Genomic DNA, 20,796 nt, shown 5'->3' on the forward strand with positions numbered 1-20,796 from the left:
ATGCTGAGCAAAGGGAGCAGAACCAAGAGAACATTGTGAATTGATCCAACCATGATGGATGCAGTTCCCCTTAGCAATTCAGAGAACTAGGACAATCCTGGGAGACCTGTTATGGACAACATCATCCACTTCCAGACCAAAATGATGTATCCCATGGTTTTCTTTCTTATTCCTTAGCCCTAATTAAGGCAGCTAGATGACACAGGGAATAGAGCACTGATCTTGGAGTCAGGAGGATGGGACTTTGAATCTGGCCTCAGACACTTGATACTCACTAGCTGTGTGACTCTGAGCAAGTACCTTAATCCTGATTTCCTCACATCCAGGGCCATCTCCAGGCATTCTGACCTATCTGGCTATTGGACCCAGAGGGCTCTGGAGGAGAAAGTGAGGCTGGTGACTTAGCGCAGTACCGTCCTACTCAAATCCAATTCATGTGCTTTATGGCATCAATTCTCTGATGTCATAATCTTCTTCAATGAAGGACAAACATCATCATCAATCCTAATTCTTCATACACAAAATGTCTAATATAAAAACATGTTCAATACAAATGTACATGTGCAGTGTTCACTAGATTGTTCATTGCTGAGGGGAGGGTGGGGGGAAGGGAGGGTGGAAAAAAGTGTGTACATAAATATGCAAGTGGATGAGTGTTAAAAATATTTCATATCATGTAAATGAAAAATAAAATAAAATATCAATAAAAAACTTAAGAAATTTTAGATGTAGCAATTTTGGCTTTATAGTCTTCTTTAGAGTTTATGATTTAATATTTCCTATCACCATAGTAAAATTCCTATGATCATGTGAAATTTTTGTTGCTTGTTCATATCTCCAATTTTTTGATTTTCAAGAATGCTAAATTTTGGGGTGGCTAGGTGGCACAGTGGATAGAACAACAGCCCTGGAGTCAGGAGTACCTGAATTCAAATCCGGCCTCAGACACTTAATAATCACCTAGCTGTGTGGCCTTGGCCAAGCCACTTAACCCCACTGCCTTGAAAAAACTAAAAAAAAATGCTAAATTTGGACTCTGTTCTTGGGGTGGAGGAATCACTGTCCAAAGCTTCAGGAAGAACTATCCCTGTGGAGGTCTTCCATGGTAGCATAATCCAAGAAGAGGTGCTACTTCTCTGCTGACCTGTGCTCTATTCTGTGAGTGACCACAAGCACGCTTTTCAGTCCTGGAATCAAGACAGGGTTCACGTTCCCCTGCACCTGTAGTCTCCAATGTGCTACTGCTCCTTTTCATCCTGGGACGGCCACCCCGGACAATGCAACAGAGACTTGCACCCAGTTAAAATAAAGGATAACCTTCTGATCAAGTGTTCCACACACCATTTGTGAGCTAAGAACTTCTGAAGGTACTACTGGCCTTCTGTTGGCTTCCCGGGGCACAACCTGCAATGGGAGTGCACTCCATTTTCATCCCAGTGAGACAGACCTTCCCTGCAAACCTTCCAAGGTGTCTTGGGCTGGATAATTGTTCACCATGTACTATGGTTGGTGCTAACATTCCAGAATTTGTTATATAGTTTATAGATGGAAAAGCCTGAGGCAGTAAAAAGTTAAATCATGTGCCCAAGGTTGCACATTCTAGTAGACACAGAAAATGACAACAAAGCCAAAACTATTACATCTCAAACCTCAAAGAGCATTGTGAATTGGTTACAGGCCCAAATAGAATTTCTGGAATTTAAACTCGGGGCAGCTAGGTGGCGCAGTGGATAAAGCACTGCCCTTGGAGTCAGGAGTACCCGAGTTCAAATGTGACCTCAGACACTTAATAATTCCCTAGCTCTGTGGCCTTGGGCAAGCCACTTAACCCCATTTGCTTTGCAAAAATCTAAAAAAAAAAAATTTAAACTTAAGTAAAAGAAGTAGAGAAGAACTTGAATAAAAGAAATGAGAGCAATGCAAGAAAATCATGAAGAATAAACTTAAGCAAAAAGAAAAATAAATGCTGAAGAAAATTGCACTTTAAAAAAGAATAAAGACTGAATTTGACATGTCTTTGGTACTAGCAAAAATACTTTATTCCCTGTTTCACCCTCCAGCCAAAAAAAAAAAAAATTACAGAAATGTCCAACAATTATCAAAAAGATTTATGGCAAAACTTTTTGTGTGAATAACAGGAAAGAAATTAGTTTTATTAAATGAGGAAATACTTGATGAAATTTTAGTATATAAATGCTATGGAATACTATTAAGGAATAATTAAAAGCAGTAATTATCTTATAGTTTTATGCACAAAAAAAATGTGGAATGAGTGCTGCTGTTTTTGAGTCTTCAACAAGGCTTACATTCTTGAGTTTTTCTTTCAAGTGTGAATTCTCTGATGTTTAGCGAGATTGGAGCTCCGTCTGAAGGTCTTTGCACAATGATTGCATTCAAATGATTTCTCTCTGGTGTGTATTTTCTGATGACTATCAAGATGAGATTTGGAATTGAAAGCATTTCCACACTGATTACATTCATAAGGTTTCTCTCCAGTGTGGATTCTCTGATGAATAACAAAATGAGCCCTGCATCTGAAAGTCTTATCACAATGAATACATTTATAAGGTTTCTCTCCAGTGTGGATTCTCTGGTGTTCAACAAGACTACAGCTGTTTCTAAAAATCTTTCCACATTGATTACATTCATAAGGTTTCTCTCCAGTGTGAATTCTTTGATGTCTAGCAAGGTGGCCTCTCTGTCCAAAAGCCTTTCCACATTGATTACATTCATAAGGTTTTTCTCCAGTGTGACTTCTCTGATGAACAACAAGACCAGAGGAGCATCTTGAAGTCTTTCCACACTGATGACATTCATAAGGTTTCTCTCCAGTGTGGATTCTCTGATGTTTAGTGAGATGGTAGCTCTGTCTGAAAGTCTTTCCACAGTGATTACATTCAAAAGGTTTCTTTCCAGTGTGGATCCTCAGATGTACATTGAGGGATGACTTTTCACTGAAAGTTTTACCACATTCATTACATTCATATGGTTTTTCTCCAGTGTGGATTCTTTGATGTTTAGACAGATTACTTCTGTTTCTGAAAGTTTTTCCACATTGATTACATTCATAGATTTTCTTTCCAGTGTCGTGTCTCTGATGTATGAGAGATGACTTTTCACTCAAAGTTTTACTATTCTCATGACACTCATGGGATTTCTCTCTAGAATGAATTCTCTGATGGGAAATAAGTGATGACTGTCTCCTGAATGTATCTCCACACTGCATACACTTGGGTAGGTTTTCACTAGCATGAAATTTCTGATGGTGAATAAAGGATGACTTTTGCTTAAAAGCTTTCCCACATTCATTACAAGTATAGTGTTTCTTTCCATTGCTCATTTTCTGGTGGTCAGTGAGCTCTGAATTATAACTGAAGACCTTCTCACTTTCATTGCAGATATTATGTGCTTCTCCAATATGGCTGTTTTGAGGTCCAATGGTTTCCGATGTCAAGCTGAAGTCCATCTCACGTCGATTAGTGTGCTCTTCAGGAGACTTTTCATGAAACTCAGCAACCTCTACCTGCTCAGGAAAGCATTCCCTATACTTATGATTCTGAGAACAGTCATTTCCTGACATCATTTTCTTACAGTGATTTAGGCCTGAATGTTTCCTGACACTCATTCTACCTTTAGCAAAGTCATGGTGACTCTTTTGCCTTTTCTTTGTCTTGATTTCAGAGTCATAGGCTTCCCTCAAATGGAGGTCACAGTGAGCAATATCCCCAAATCTTTGCTCTTGTGATGTCTCCACAGACAAGCTCAGCTCTGAAGTTGTCTCCCTCATGTCATTCCTGGTCTTTCCATCTGAAGAAAACATAAAGCATAAAAGTCAAAAGACACACAAAAACACAAATATAAATTCCTCCCTGAATTTTCAGGAAAGGAAACATTTATAATCTGTTTCTCTAGGGAATGAGAAGAGTCTTCAAACTTTTAAATGAGCAGAATCAATTAGTTCACATCCCCAGGATGTTTTCATTTAGAATGAGACTCACATACAATTAGATTCTCACAACAAACCTGCAACACACGCAAAACCAACATTCTCATTACATTCTCAACTCGGGTCATGAAATTCAGAATGTAAGTTACCTGACCAAACTCGGCCACTGAGATAAAACACAACTTCTGTCCATGGTACTAGATAACCTTTCTCCATTGCTTTTTTTTTAAAGCAAATTTTTTTGCTATTGCAAGTTCACTTGTTTATATTTGGAAGGATGTGCTTACAGAACATTGAGCAAGCAACTGTTTAAACAAGCAGCCAGTGGAAGTAGCCATTTGACATGTCTTTCTCACTTGAATGGGTCCACCTGATGGACAAGGGAAATAGGCCCCCAATGATCCTGTTCCAACCCATCTAATCTTCCAGCATATACCCTACTCTATCATCTCTATTTTCCCTATAATTTCCAATCTCTCCATTTTTACTGATTCCTTCCTAACTGCCACAGATGTAACCATTTCAACCCTCATTGCAGCAATTGGTCTCCTCTTTCATGCTGAAAACATCTGAAGATGGGCATCTACACTTGGGTTCTCCACCTCCTTTACTCATGCTTTCTGCAGACTGGCTCCCAACTTTACTGTTTAATTAAAGTTCCTCTCTGAAGTTACCCATTGCTAAATCAAAATTCTCATCTTTTTACTTCTCTGCAGCTTTTGATGGTGAGAATCACACCCTTTACTTGACAGCCTCTGCCCATAGGTTTTGGTTGACACTCTTCTCATTGGATTATCCTCCTACCATATACAAAACTTTCTTTACCTAAATCCTTCCATCTTCCTAATTTCCCAACAATATCCAGGTTACCCTCCCAAATTTCCAGGTTCATAAGAGATAAGCCATCCACTCCTCATCATCTCTCATCCACTCTTAGCACATTCCGAATCCTCCATATTTAATTTTTTGATTCTACCTTTGTAAATCTCTAACATACATCTCCCCCACCCAAACTACACATTTCTAGGTTCAGACCCAATTACCTCACTTCTGAGGTATTGCAAAAACCTGTTCTTTGATCTCATTGCCTTAAGTCTCCCCAGATCAGTCAGTCCACTACTCAGGTGTCAAATTCATCTTCTAAAGCAAAAATCAGACCACCACACTGCCTACTCAATACAGGGATGGAATCCAGAATCCTCCACTGGGCTACTAGGTCATCTGCCTCTCCTACCCTCCCACTCTTCTCTCCTCTTAGTCCCCCTCCACACATGCTTTAAAACTAGTAGCAAAGGCCTCCCTTCAAATACTTGAACAGGACAAACCATCACCAGGTTTCATGGGTTTCTCCTGGCTTCCCTTTATCCTTAGAAGGCTCCCTCTGGCTTCATTTAAACCCCTCTAAATCCTACCTCACACAAGAAGCCTTTTCCAATCCTCCTCAATCTTCTGTCTCTGGATTAGCTTTGATTTATCCTGTATATAAGGCTTTTCACTTAATTATATCCAAGTTCTCTTTCCTACTGCTCTCTGAGTTCCTTGAGAGTGGAGAATGTGCCTTGCCCTTCTCTGAACCACCAGAACTTAGAACTTAGCCTGTAACATGGTTGGATGGTTGGTTCTCAAACTTTGTTATCAAAGAAGACCAAAATGACTATACTATATTAGAGACAAGTTATGGTGTTTCTGACTGTGACTGATCAGACCAATAGGAGCTCAGAATGCTCTTCCACAGGTCAGGCACAAATAGTCTATTTGAATACCTGGGTCTTTATTCTAAATTAAACACCTCACACTTTCTTTGAGCTGCTTCTATTCTGCTTTGCTCACAGAGCACAGCACCCCCTCTGATGTTGGCATGCCATGCCGGGCAGTCCTGTGCTATTGTCTCCCATGCTGCTTGATCAATACCAAAGTACTTAAAACACCTTGGGAGTGTCCTTATATTGCTTTGCTGACTCCACTATGAGCACTTGTCCTCTCAATTCTCCATGGTCTTTTTTTCAAACTTATGTTTGGCCTTTGAACAATTTTGCCCCTCCCCATAGGAGGTGAATTCACTGTAGTAACATTTGAATTCTTAGCAGTTTAGCTTGAGAAAGGGCCTCAGGGTATGGTGTCTTCTCTACCAGCTAATCTTCAGGATCTTCCTAAAACAATTTAAATGGAAGTCATTCAGTTTCCTGACATGGCACTGGTAGACTGTCCAGGTTTCACAGGCAATGAGGTTAGCTCTGTAGACCTTCAGTTTGGTCTTCCCAAACACTGAGCTAACTCTTGCAAAGAGTATGTCAACCTCCTTTTCAATGCATATACTGATACACAGTGGAAAAGTACATTTCCAAGGAAAAAAACTCATCCACTATGTTCATAACTTCTCCATTTGCTGTAATGGATGGTTCCACATAAGAATGGTGTGGTGCAGGCTGATGGAGCCCCGGAGCTTTCTTGGTGTTGATTGTTAAGCCAAAATGAGCACAAGCAACAGAGAATTGATCCATAGTTTGCTGCATCTCAGCTTTAGAGGTTGCACTGAGGGCACAATCATCTGGAAACAGAAGATCCTGCACCAACACTTCCTCTACTTTGGTCTTCACTTATAGCATTTTCAAGTTGAAGAATTCACCATCAGTGCAGTAGTTGATCTCGATGCTGCTTTCATTACTCCCACTTGCTTGTTGACTTGAAAAGTGTCCAGAAAACAGCTTGGATTAGATAGCCTGAGTCCTTTCTGGATCTCTTCAAGAGAGTTCCATGACCCAAAGTTCTAAATAATGGATCCTATAGGGCCATAATGTTATCCCTAGGAGGAAAGTCAAAGGCCATGCCACCCAGTTCCTTCATTTCACAGATGGGGAAACTGAGGTTCAGAAGTCAGTGACCTGTCCAGGATTCCAATGATAAAAATGACTAAACAAGATTAGCAACCAGGTCTTCCTGTGCCCAAGTCTGGCCTTTTCTTCCCTGTGACATGCAGTTCCCTCTACCTAATAGTGTTCATGAACTTCCTTTGGTTTAACTCACCTGGATAGGAGGTTCTGGGGTCTTTTCCCTCCAGCATGCATTGTGCTTCACCTTTTTCAAAATAGATCAAATCTTTTCTGGAAACCGCAATACCTAGATGTGAGAAACAAAAGGCAAGAGGAGGGAGAGGTGGGGCGGCTAGGTGGCACAGTGGATAAAGCACCAGCCCTGGAGTCAGGAATACCTGGGTTCAAATCCGGTCTCAGACACTTAATACCTAGCTGTGTGGCCTTGGGCAAGCCACTTAACCCCATTTGCCTTGCAAAAACCTTAAAAAAAAGATGAGGGAGAGGCACATAAATTGGGTTCTCTTCAGGGAAAGGAGGCATGGAGAAAGGGTCACCACATGGTTTCCAGGATACCTAAAGGATCATTTTCATGGTATTTGTTTTTGGGAGCTTTGTGAGAGAAGAGAAGGAGAGTACTGGGAAGCAAAAAAAAAATTCATTTTTCTGGACTTCTTTCATAGAAGAAAATACATATTCCATAGATTCTATCATCTTGCATTTAAGAGGCAGATGGTAAAAACCGTGCAGAAAGTGTTGAGCCTGGATTCAGAAAGTCCTGATTTCAAATTCAGTTTCACAAAGTTATTACCTAAGGACCTGAGGCAAGTCACATAACCTGTTTGCCTCAATTTCCTCAACTGTACAATTGGGATGATAATATCATCCAACCAACACAGCTATAGTGAGGATCAAATTAGGAAATATTTGTAAAGAAAGCCTTTAGCACATTGCCTGCTACATTTAGGTCAATATAAATGTTTTTTTTTTCCCCTTCTCTTTCCTTTCTAGCATTTCAGGAAAGTATGAAGGAGGACCAAGAACATATTTGCTCAACCAGGCTTCTGAGAAAAAGAGCTGGAGTAAGGAGCTACAACTTTAGACTTCCAAACACCAGACTCAGCCCAAAGAAGAAAGGGCTACTTTCAAAGGGAGGGGCATCCTACTCTGGTCACCTCCAAGCTAACATTGCCAGAGCACCTTTCAGAATCTTGACAAATTTCTTGTTCAGGGAGATGTCAGACTAGATACAACTGCTGAGATTAGTTCCAAGTCTGAGATTCTCCAACACTGGTTTGATCTTTCTCCTCAGTTTCCTAGAATCAAGAGGCAGGTTCCTTTGTCTCTACACAAGGCAAAGATCTTTTATAAGAAAACCAGGCAGCTTGAGGACCTTGTCTCCTGGACACAAAAGACCAGAATTTTGACTTTTTTAAGAACTAATAAATGCTCCAAACCCTGTGTGTGTGAGGGAGGAAATGAAGAGTTCCTTTAATGATAGATTCAGTTACTAGGGGAAGGGTCCTTACCCACAGAAAGCAGGTTCCTGGCAGTCTCCAGCATGACCTCCTTGTACAGTTCTTTCTGATGATGGTCCAAGAGATCCCATTCCACTGGGGTAAAGTCCACAGCCACATCCTTGAATGTCACCAACTCCTAAACCATCAAAAGTCACATGAAATTCTAGAAGAATATTTTATATTTGCAATTGAAATAAAGTTTAGAGATGTATTGCTATGGATACTTTTCCCTATGGAATCAAAAAAGTTATGTGTTTTATCAGAGATGTAGGAGAATCACTATAGGAGAAAAAGATATGGAAATGTGAAATATCTTCTTCATTAGAATAAACAAAACTGAGATATTACAAAGAAAAGTCCCAGAAGATCTAGTGAGAAGTTGGAAGGTCCTGGGCATTTGGCAAGTTAGGAAGAGAGAACTTTCCACAGATTACTAAGACAGTAAAGAAAAAGGAAAGAGGTGGCTCATTTCCTGAATGTGTGAAATAAAATCTTATCCAGTTGAAAGCATGAAGAGGATTCTTTTTTTTAATTAAAGATTTTATTTGAGTTTTACAATTTTTCCCCTAATATTACTTCCCTCCCCCCACCCTCCCCGAAGGCAATTTGCCAGGCTTTACATTGTTTCCATGGTATACATTGATCCACAATGAATGTGATAAGAGAGAAATCATATCCTTAAGGAAGAAACAAAAAGTCTAAGAGATAGCAAGATCAGACAATAAGATATCTGGGTTTTTTTTATTCCTAAATTAAAGGTAATAGTCCTTGGTCTTTGTTCAAACTCCACGGTTCTTTATCTGGATACAGATGGGATTCTCCATCACAGAGAGCCCCAAATTGTCCCTGATTGTTTCACTGATGGAATGAGCAAGTCTATCAAGGTTGATCATTGCCCCCATGTTGCTGTTAGGGTGTATAGTATTTTCCTGGTTCTGCACATTTCACTCAGCATCTGTTCATGCAAATCCCTCCAGGCTTCCCTGAATTCCTATCCCTATTGGTTTCGAACAGGACAATAGTGTTCCATGACATACATATACCACAGTTTGCTAAGCCATTCCCCCACTGAAGGACATTCACTTCATTTCCAATTTTTTGCCACCACAAACAGGGCTGCTATTAATATTTTTGTACAAGTTATGTTTTTATACTTTTTTCATCATCTCTTCAGGCTATAGACCCAGTAGTGGTATTGCTGGATCAAAGGGTATGCGCATTTTTGTTACCCTTTGGGTGTAGTTACAGACTGCTCTCCAGAAAGGTTGGATGAGTTCACAACTCCACCAACGGTGTAATAGTGTCCCAGATCTCCCACAACCCTTCCAACAATGATCATTACCCTTTCTGGTCATATTGGCCAGTCTGAGAGGTGTGAGGTGGTACACCAGGGAAGCTTTAATTTGCATTTCTCTAATAAGTAACAACTTAGAGCAATTTTTCATATGACTATGGATTGCTTCGATCTGCTCATCTATAAATTGCCTTTGCATATCCTGTGACCATTTGTCAATTGGGGAATGGATTTTTTTTAAAAGATATGACTCAGTTCTCTGTGTATTTTCGAAATGAGTCCTTTGTCAGAAACATTAGCTGTAAAGATTGTTTCCCCAGTTTACTACATTTCTTTTGATCTTGGTTACAGTGGTTTTGTCTGTGCAAAAGCTTTTTAATTTAATGCAATCGAAATCATCTAGTTTGTTTTTGGTGATATTCTCCAACTCTTCCTTAGTCATAAACTTCTTCTCCATGAAGAGGATTCTTTTTTTTTTAAGTTTTTTTTTTTTTTTTTGCAAGGCAATGGGGTTAAGTGGCTTGCCTAAGGCCACACAGCTAGGTAATTATTAAGTGTCTGAGGCTGGATTTGAACACAGGTACTCCTGATTCCAGGGCCAGTGCTCTATCCATTGTACCAACTAGCCCCCCCAATGAAGAGGATTCTTGAGAAATAATCATCACAATCTGAACTGAACAAGGGGGTCTGGTTCAGTCAAATGAAAAAGGGCTATTTATTCTTTTTTTAAAAGATTTTATTTATTTTGAATTTACAATTTTTCCTCTAATCTTACTTCCCTCCTCCCACACCCCACAGAAGGCCACTTGTCAGTCTTTACATTATTTCCATGGTATACATTGATCCAAATGGAATGTGATGAGAGAGAAATTATACCCTTAAGGAAGAAACATAAAGTATAAGAGATAGCAAGATCAGAAAATAAGATATCAGGGTTTTTTTTCCCCTAAATTAAAGGTAATAGTCCTTGGCATTTATTATTTATTCTTATATTGAGGACTTGAGGTGATGGTTGGTATCATGTGCCATTGAAAAAAGAACCTCATGTCCTTGCTTTATGATTGCTTTCATTTGTTAATGTCATTTACTTCTTGATTTTGATATTTAAATATATAAAAAATAAGAGTGACAAAGAAAAGGATTGTTTATTAATAAAGGGAATGTTTTATTAACCAAAGTTGGGGTTTGATCTAATTCTGAGTAGGACACTGCCAGTTTCTTTGTGAGAAATAAAGGGTCTCAACATACTTCTAGAACTTTGGGACTTGGGTGACCAAGAATCAAGAGGTTGAGGCAACTGAAGAATGACATATGAGGGAGATTGCTCAGATATGAAAATATGCTGTTACCTGGAAAGTTACCTTTCTACATCAGGCCAAATATGGAACCCATGTTTGGCCAATGTGCTAAGAATTAGATGATCTTCCATCTCATTCTGTTCCATTTGCAATATCTAGTGATATGATTTACTCTTTTAGAATTTCTATTCTTTTGGAACAATTCTTTATCACATAGATAAGATTCTGTTTACTTTGTCAAAATTTTGATTTCTTCTTTAGGACAAAAGATGTGTGCTCCATTTGCAATGCATATGTCATTTTTAATTTCCTTAATTTCTATCATTTTCTACTGGATAAGTAAGGAAGTGATTGGTCTTTTTCCACTTTTTTGAGATTCCCAAGATTTACATGTTTGCTTTTGACTAGTGTTTTCAGTCATTGTTCTTCACTTTATAGCATTTATTCAGTGTGGGCTGTCACTAGAGGAAAGCAAACCTTTTCTTTTTTTTTCTTGTTTTTTTTTGCAAGGCAATGGGATTAAGTGACATGCTCAAGGTCACACAGTTAAGTAATTATTAAGTGTCTGAGGCTAGATTTGAACTTAGGTCCTCCAGGACCTGTGCTCTATCCACTGGACCACCTAGCTGCTCCAGGCAAGTCTTTTTCTTGATTGAGAATTAGTTCCCTAACTCACTCCCAAATGAAACTTCCAAACTTCTTTCCTTCTCCATCCTTCATCACTGTGGTGAAGGGACACGAATTATCCTTTAAGGCAGAGTTCACCTGACCTATCTTCTGTCATGGCTACACTACTTTGGAACTTCATCAGATCAAACTCAGCTCCAAGGGAAGGCAAAAAGATTTCAGCTCCTCAGGAAGAAGGTTGAGTGATCTCAGATCTAAGGGAACTCTTGCCAAGAAAGCAAAGTAACAATTGCTCCTAAGAAAGGAGCTCAGCACCGGCCTTGGAGTCAGGAGTACCTGGGTTCAAATCCAGCCTCAGACACTTAATAATTACCTAGCTGTGTGTCCTTGGGCAAGCCACTTAACCCCATTCCCTTGAAAAATCTTAAAAAAAAAAAAAGAAAGAAAGAAAGGAGCTCTGTCTCATTCATGATCCTCCAAGACTGTCTCTCATGCTTCAAAGATCCTCCCTCCTGACCTGAGTCTCCTGGCTTCTATCACAGATCACATAAAATGTCACCTTCAGGAAGCAAGCTTCTTCTGGTCCCTGAAACTGCTGGAGTCTTCCCAATCAGAGCGTCTTGCATCTATCCTGTTGAGAGCTTGGTTTGGATGAAGCTCGTGGACTGTCATCTCACCTGAGACTGGCAGCTCCTGGATAGCAGGCGCTAGTTTTTCCATCCTTTGTGAACAAGTTGAGGTTGTGTTATCTTTCAGTTGGACTCCATATATCCACAGAAAAACAATTCCCTGGGCCAGAATTCAAAGAAACCTGGGAAGATGTGTGATTGAGCAGAAGCAGAAGAAAATGATCAGCACCAGGAGGACAATTTCTGCCTTGATAGAGTTAAGGATAAGATCTAGGGAAACTTTCAGGGCTCTACTTCAGGCCTGTCCAGGGAAGATTCAAGTGTGAGGGGTTCACTGAACCTACAAGTACTACAAGGGAGAACTTGGCCACAAGAACAAAGAGGAAAGGGGAGAAGGTGTATGTGTATATGTATATGTGGAGTAGGCATGCAAAAAGAGAGGAAAAACAAGTGCCCTATGGGTGTGAAAGGGGGTAGACCATCAGCAGTCAGAAGACAGAGCTTGATCACAGAGAGAAGAAATGTGTTTGTGTGTGTGTGTGTGTGTGTGTGTGTGTGTGTGTGTGTGTGTGTGTAGGCTCAGTTGTAATGGAGAACTTAAAAAACAAACGGGAGAGCAACAATTTGGATTTGGGAGGTGAGGGGGCAGAGAAAATTAGTGCTTGAGACGCCAATGTGCCCGTGAATAAGAGAAGAGAGCAGGGCAGTGTTGTTATTTTATAACTATTTTCGTAAAGAAACATGAACCCTAAAGTTGTAAGAACATAAGAGAAAAATAAGGATTAGACAGGAAGTTTTTTCCCTCTGGAATTTACCATCAAAACCCATAGGTAATGGAGATCATCCAAGATGGTCACCCTTTGACTGGAAATTACTTAAGTTTTTAAGCAAAAAGAAAGAATAAAGCAAATAATTAACCTCCTTAATGACCTAACCATGGAAATGGTACAATATCTCTACCTGAAACTGAGCTACAAAGCTGAAGTCCAGCTGTCCTGTTGGGAGGATGGTGTCCTTGCATCCTGAGCATTGTTCTCCTTAGGTCTGTAGCGAACATGGGGAATGATGATTTTGGAGCCTTAATTTTAAGCCAGGTGACCCATATGAAGCTGAGACGTCTTTAACAAAATGTAATTATGTAGTTATGAGAAATTACTCTTTCACAGGAACAATCCATAGACAATACTCCAGGTCTATGGAAATGGCCTCTCTGGATGGTTAAGCCTGTGTATAGACTGCACTCACCTGTTGTGGGGGCTTGGGGTTCCCAAGGGCCATTCCCTCCGGCTTCAAGTTCTCTGCTTGGGACATGCCTGGGACATCTGCAGACTGAGCTGGGGAGGGGGAAGGAACATAGAGGAAAACTTCTAGTCTTCCTCTTCCAAGGAAGGAGGATGGCCTATAGGGATTTAGGAGGAGGAGGCACCTGCAATTACACCTGGCCCTGCCCTCGGGGAGAGACTAGGGCCTACAGGGAGGGAGGGAGGGAACGCCTTGTCTGCCTGGCCTCCCCGGCCACTCTTCTTCACCCTCCTTGCAGGGAGGCCGGAGGTCGGGATAAGCCACACGGGGAGGCGGCCAGCGGCAGCCTGCGGCCGGCAAAGCCGCGGCCATGGGCCTGGGTCCGTCATGGCGCTGGGCTTGGCCTGGAGGGCCTCGAGCCAGGGAGGCCAACGGCTGGGCTCTCAGGGGCCAGGTAGGGAAGGCCGGGCCGGAGCCTGACCGGCCGGCCATCTGTGGGGGGAGGGCAGAGGAAGGGAGGCAGGGCTAGGGGAGGGGAAACCAAACCTCTGAATGGCGCTTGGAAGGCCCCAAAGGGCAGGTGGGGCCTCGGCAGGGCCCCGAGGCCTCCGGCCAAAGACCCCCAAGGCGGAGAGGCGGGCCCTCCCAGGGCGCCTGCGCGAGGAGCCCCGCCCCGCCTTCCGGCCCTGCCCTCTGCGCAGCCGCGGTTCGGCCCCCCTCACCCGGAAGTTGGCGCGCCTCTTGTGGCCGTGCAGCAGGGGGCGCCAGTGCGGCTTGGCTGGTTCCAAACCGTCCTTATGTTCATTCCTTTTTAGGCAAGGCAACGTGAAGCGGCCCGGCCAAGGCCACACGGCTGGGTCGTGACCACGTGTCTGAGGCCGCACTTGAACCCAGGCCCTCCCGCCTCCAGGGCCGGGCTCTGTCCGCTGCGCCACCGAGCCGCCCGCTTCGTGATTTCTTCCAGAACGAGAGTAATCCACGGCTGCTCCGGCCCTTCCTCTCTCGATGGACTTGCCCTCCGTTTCTAATTCTTTGTCCCCACACAAAATGCTGTTAGAAATATTTTTGTGCACAAGACCTCTTTTCCTTTCTTATCTCTTAGCAGGACTGGCTGGATCAAGGGTAAAGTTTCGTCGCCTGTTGGGCATAGTTCCAAACTATGCTCCAGAATGGCTGGATCACTTCGCGCCACTTGTGACATCTTTCAAAAATGCTGGTCATTTCAACTTTATCATCGTTTTCAGTTATTCCCTCGGTGCTCCTCGCCTCATGGCAACAACTCACTTGCCGTGTTCCCTGCAATTGTTTACTTTTGTGCCCAAATTCATCACTGTACCAATCTCTGCCCAGCTGTCGCCCTGTTCTAGGGCGTGATACCTTGGCCAAGTTGTCACCCCTCTGAAGAAGCTCTAATAGTTTCACTTCAGGCATTTCCTCTTTTTTAAGGGAATCTGCCCTCTACCCGTAATCCTGCGTCCAAGGGGAGACACAATTTACGGATTTCAGGGGCTTCAGATCTCCATCGAACGGGAATTGATTCAGTTGCCTATTTTCCCAGTTTATCTTACCCTGATTATTTTTCCCTTGTCATCATTGCCATTTTGCATATGTAAAAATGGAACCTCAGAGATTGATTCAATTTTCTATCACTAAGTTTTTATCCATTTTGAGTATATTTCCTTAAGCTTTAAAATAACAATATTATTTCAAAATAAACAAAGCTTTGCCCTGACTTGCCCTAGAATAGGTGAAAAGGAAAATAAAAACTCAAAAAACATATGCAAGAAACAAAATAAATTCTCTCTAATATCTGTTCTTTCCATTTTCTTGTCATCTTTATAATCTAAGATTCTAATTATTCTATATTTGCCTTAGTGATAACAGATGGAGGAAATTTTGTCATATTATCATTGATAATTTACATCTCACCCTTTGAAAATGTCCTTTTCCAATTTTTGATCATAGGTGTATTGGAGAATGTATTATTTATATAACTTTTTTTTTTTTTTAGTTTTTAGTGTTTGCAAGGCAATGGGGTTAAGTGGCTTGCCCAAGGCCACACAACTAGGTAATTATGAAGTGTCTCAGGCCAGATTCGAATCCAGGTACTCCTGACTCCAGGGCCGGTGCTCCATCCACTGCACCACCTAGCCGCCCCTCTATCTATTCTTTATACACTTTGGATGTAGGGTGTTTTTTTTTTTGCAAGGCAAACGGGGTTAAGTGGCTTGCCCAAGGCCACACAGCTAGGTAATTATTAAGTGTCTGAGACCGGATTTGAACCCAGGTACTCCTGACTCCAGGGCCAGCGCTTTATCCACTGCACCACCTAGCTGCTCTGGATGTAAGGTTTTTAATCAGAACAGCATGCTGCCTTTTTTTTTCAGGTAATTGCTTCTCTTTAGTTTTAATGTGCATTGGTGTTTTTATGTGCTAAGAATTGCCTGTTTGATTGTCTGTGATCTTCCCTATCATTTGCTTGGTAAGTCTTCCCTCACCCAGAACTGCAAAATCTTCTTCATGATTTGTCAAATTTGTTTGTAGTGACCTTTTTGTTGAACACAGACATCCATTTGGAAATATTCTTGTGTATACTATGAGTATATCTAGACTGCTTTCCACGTTTTCCTAGCATTTTGCAGAGATTAGTAAATCCTAGTCCTATAGTTGGAGTATTGGATTTATTAAACCCAGGGTTAAAGCACTAATTTTTAACATATTTTTAAATTTCATTTTCAGTTACAATTTGAAGTCCTCCCTGTACTCTTGGCCTCACCCATTCAGATGGTAAGAAATGTAATGCCCATCATAGATACGAAATTATACAATTCTGTTTCTGTAGTAGCCAAGTTCAAGGGTGGGGAGAGGGCAAGGAAATGAGTGCAGTAATTGGTTAAATGATTTGTCCAAGATCACCTATCTATAAATGTCAGAGACTGAATTTGAACTCAAGTCTTGTAACTGAAGAGACAACAATTTATCCAGTGTTCCATCCACTAGTCAAAAGGAATCATTACAGAAATAAATGTAGAACAGTTACCAAAATATCACGAGAAATATAAAATAAAATAAATGAGAAATGTTTTTATCAACAAAGAACGAAGAAACTAGAGAATATTAATAAATGAGGGGATGAAGTTACCTGATGAAGTTACAGTATATAAATGCTATGGAATATTATTGAGAATTATTAAAACCCATAGTATTTCAGAGAAAAATTTGTTACATTTGTAGGGTTTTTGTACAGGATGAAATTTGAGGTGTCATCTTATATCTATGCTCAAGTCAAGAGTCTTTCCTTATTAATTAGATCCATAAGTTTTATCTTCAACATACATTCTCCAATGTAGTCAAGTATGATCTTCATAACAAGACTGTCCTCTAATCATTGCTTTTAAGATCCTTCTTTCCAGTGTGAATATTGTGACATCTAGGCATTTCCCTCTTCAGTCCAAAGATATATCCCATTTAGGACATTACATTTATAAAGTTTCCTCTATGGATTTTCTGATGTACAACAAGATTGAATATGTTTGTGAAAGTCTTTCTGCATTGATTGCATTTCTCTCTAGAGTGGATTCTTTCAGGTTTAGCAAAATTGGCCTTTTGTAGAAACATTTCCACACTACCTGAATTCATGAGGTGTATTTCCAGTGAGGATTCTCTGATGTATAGAAATGCTGGAAGCTCAATTTAAAAGTCCTTCCACATTGATTGCCTTCATAAGGTTTCTATCTAGTGTGATTTCTCTGACGTAGAAAAACACTGAAGTTGCATCTGAAAATCTTTCCACACTAATTATATTCATAAAAGTTCTCTCCAGTGTGGATTCTCTGGTGTCAAACAAGATTAAAACTGAATCTCAAAGATTTTCCACACTAATTACATTCATAAGTTTTTCTCTCCAGGTTTTTTTTGATGGATGAGGGATGACTTTTCTCTGAAATTTTTACCACATTCATAAGACCCATGGGGTTTCTCTATAGTATGAATTCCCTGATGAGAAGAAATAAGCCATAGCTGTTTCCTGAATGTATTTCCACATTGCATACACTAGCTTTTCACTAATATGAATTTCTTTATTTTTAGTTTTTGGGGGTTTTTTTTGGCAAGGCAAATGGGGTTAATTGACTTCACCAAGGCCACACAGCTAGGTAATTATTAAGTGTCTGAGGCCGGATTTGAACTCAGTACTCCTGACTCCAAGGCCAGTGCTCTATCCACTGCACCACCTAGCCGCCGTCTAGTATGAATTTCTGATGGTGAATAAAGGATGACTGCAACTTAAAGACTTCACCACATTCATCACATCTACAAAGTTTCTTTCCATTGTCAATTTTCTGGTGGTCAATGAGCTCTGAATCACAGCTCAAAACCTTCTCACCTTCATTATAGATATTAAACATGTCTCCAATGTGACTGAAGTCTAATGAGGTCTGAATTCAAGCTGAAAGCCCTCTCATATTGATAAATATGCAATTCAGGAGACTTTTCATGAGACTCAACAACTTCGACCTGTTACCCTGACATCATTTTCTTACAGTGAATTAAGAACAATTATTGCCTGACCCTTTTTCTATCTTTATCAAAGGCACAGTGATTCTTTTATTTTTTTTTATGTTGATTTTAGAGTCACAGATTTCTCTCAAATGGAAGTCACAGTGAGCATCATTGTATTGTGATTTTAAATGAGGTTTGGATTCATTCCTGCAAATGACACTCTCGCTGACAATGAAAGTATTTTAATTACACAACACAAGGAATAGATTGATTATAATAACATCCAATACAGCAACTAATACATTAAAGACAATGGGTTAGTAATACTATTATCAAAGTAGAAGAAAAAGATAAAGATAACATCACCAATTCAGGGGAGCACCAACTCTGAACAGTCCGTGGCTGGGGGAATCCTGTGTTCTTTTTCCAGCCTTTCTGTTAAGGCCCGATTTGGGAAAGAAAGGAAGAAAGAAAGAAAGGAAGAAAGAGAGAAAGAAAAGCCCCAGGCAAAATTAACTTGCCATGGGTGAGATTCCCACCAATGCTTGGAGCCTCAGAGTATTTATCAGTGGAGAACAAAGAAGGCTAGATGCTAATTTAGTTAGGAGGGATTCCTGAGTTCCTTTGACAGAAATATGGGAAAAGTCTACAAGTCTACCAGTTTGAAGACTTCAAGGAAATGCCATAGGGGGTCGGAAGATTTTGTTTTGAATAAGGTCAATACTGTGAGAATAGCCTGTTCTCGCCAGTACTACCTGTGTATTCCAAGGAGTGACTGGCTCCTAGAGTCTTTGGAATGGGGCCAAATCACCTGTGGAGTGTCTGGGGGGGGGAAGGTAAATTCGTGAGGAAGGCACATCCTCATACAGGCTCAAGAGAACTTACTTATAAGAAAACTTCATTTTCTTATTCAATCATTCATGAATCTTTCATGTTGTAATGCTTCCAGAAGCTGTGAAGTAGTATCCCTCATTTCATGCCTGATCTCTTTATCTGAAGAAAACAACAAAACATAAAGGTGGGAAAACACATATATAAACTTTCCCTGAATTAACAGAAAAGAAACTGAACAATCATCTATTTCCCTAGGGAAAGAGAAGAGTCTTCAAACTTGTTTTTTTGTTTGTTTGTTTTGGCAAGTCAATGGGGTTAAGTGACTTGCCCAAGGCCACACAGCTAGGTAATTATTAAGTGTCTGAGGTCACATTTGAACTCAGGTCCTCCTGACTCCAGGGCTGGTGCTCTATCCATTGTGCCACCTAGCTGCCCCTAAGAGTCTTCAAACTTAAATGGGCAGCATCAATCATTTCAAAATGACATTAGTTCACATCCCCAGGTTGTTTTAATTTATAATGAATTCCAAACACAACTGGATTCTCATCAGAAACCTGGAACACAGGCAACACCCACATTCTTATTACATTCTCAACTCATGTGAGGAAGCTCAAAATGAGTTACCCAGTTGCCCTGACTGGCAACCTCTGTCCAGTGTACTAGATAAGCTTTTTCCTTTGCCCTTTTAAAAAAAATAGCAAACACGTTTGTTTTTTTCTTGTTTACCAGTTTATTTTTGGAACTGTGTGTGTACAGACTACTGTGTAATCTGTAGTTTAAACAAGCGGTCAGTGGAAGTAGAACACTTGACATATCTGTAGTCTCATTTCAGAAGTATTGCTGCAAGTTAACATATAAGAAGATAAATGTACTGTAAAAAAATTGACAAGATTTTTGAAATACAAAATAGGTTGATACTTTAAAGTTATATATAACTCATCACATCCTGTAGTTCTTGAGTTTATTAAAAATGATTATTACCATTTGATTGTAGGAAGTGGCCCAACATTGCCCACAGGCATAGAAAGCTATCATTGCCAAGTACCAGGAACCAGAAATAATCCCTGATGCAATCGGGTACAGTCCAGGCTCCTATTGTTCATTTTCCTTCTCTATGTCATTTTCCTTCAGTGGCTGGGTCAGAATATATTGGTGGAATCCCAGAGGTTAGGATTATGGTTCTCTGCATTGACAAGAGGCACCGTACTGTACTTTTGATGTAAGGATGCCTCTTTGCCTGAGACTTGTTTTTGTTTTTTTGGGTTTTTGCAAGGCAATGAGGTTAAGTGGCTTGCCCAAGGCCACACAGCTAGGTAATTATGAAGTGTCTGAGACCAGATTTGAACCCAGGTACTCCTGACTCCAAGGCCGGTGCTTTATCCACTACACCACCTGAGACTTGGATAATGAACCCAGCTCCCAGGCATGATTTAGGTTTTCCTCAATGGTGTCTAGTGATCTGCATAGTCTAGTGGGGTGGGAGGATCCCAACCATGGACAGTGATGCTACAGGTCCAGATGCTGTCTGTGTTACTACAGGGAAGAAGGAAATTGGAGAGAGGGTCTCTAAAATCCTTACCTTCCCCCAAAATTGTCCTGGTTGCTGCTGCTCTCCAGTAACACCCCTAATTACCAAACACACCAGACCTCCAGAGAGGATCCAGAGGCAAGAATGTTAAAAAAAATTTCTAAGGCAATGGGGTTAAGTGACTTGCCCAAGGTCACCCAGCTAAGTAAATAGTAAATGTCCGAGGCTCGATTTGAACTCAGGTCCTCCTGACTCCAGGGTCAGTGCTCTATCCATTGGGCACCTAACTCCCCTTAGCTTCTATTGCCCTATTCTTCAAAATTTGGTAGTTTAGGGGCAGCTAGGTGGCACAGTAGATAGAGCACTGGTCCTTGAGTCAGAAGTCCCTGAGTTCAAATCTGGCCTCAGACACTTAATGATTACCTACCTGTGTGGCTTTGGGCAAGCCACTTAACCCCATTACTTGGGAAAAACCTAAAAAAAATGAACAGTAGTTTATACTTTTTACTAGATTGAAGGAAAACTCCTGCCTGTTTCTCTTTATTGACCTGTTTTGATGCATTATCAT

General features: G+C 40.7%; 1 protein-coding gene across 3 annotated transcripts; it reads right to left on the bottom strand.

Annotated features, from left to right (window-relative positions):
• Nucleotides 1-2,026: 2,026 nt before the first annotated feature.
• On the bottom strand, nucleotides 2,027-13,761 carry LOC141510109 (uncharacterized). Of its 3 annotated transcripts, none has more exons than XM_074220112.1 (6): nucleotides 13,370-13,460; nucleotides 13,085-13,242; nucleotides 12,173-12,306; nucleotides 8,286-8,412; nucleotides 6,971-7,063; nucleotides 2,027-3,807 (listed from the first exon to the last, which is right to left on the bottom strand). In XM_074220112.1, exons 4-6 carry the CDS (start codon nucleotides 8,317-8,319, stop codon nucleotides 2,324-2,326), a joined length of 1,611 nt encoding a protein of 536 aa, XP_074076213.1. In that variant the 5' UTR covers nucleotides 8,320-8,412; nucleotides 12,173-12,306; nucleotides 13,085-13,242; nucleotides 13,370-13,460; the 3' UTR covers nucleotides 2,027-2,323. The 3 variants fall into 3 exon arrangements, with proteins under 3 accessions (XP_074076213.1, XP_074076214.1, XP_074076212.1); XM_074220113.1 differs by having other exon boundaries at nucleotides 13,085-13,168; nucleotides 13,370-13,446; XM_074220111.1 differs by lacking the exons at nucleotides 12,173-12,306; nucleotides 13,085-13,242 and having other exon boundaries at nucleotides 13,370-13,761.
• Nucleotides 13,762-20,796: the final 7,035 nt, after the last annotated feature.

Source organism: Macrotis lagotis, chromosome 1 (genome assembly GCF_037893015.1).
Source record: "Macrotis lagotis isolate mMagLag1 chromosome 1, bilby.v1.9.chrom.fasta, whole genome shotgun sequence".
Lineage (NCBI taxonomy): Eukaryota > Metazoa > Chordata > Mammalia > Peramelemorphia > Peramelidae > Macrotis > Macrotis lagotis.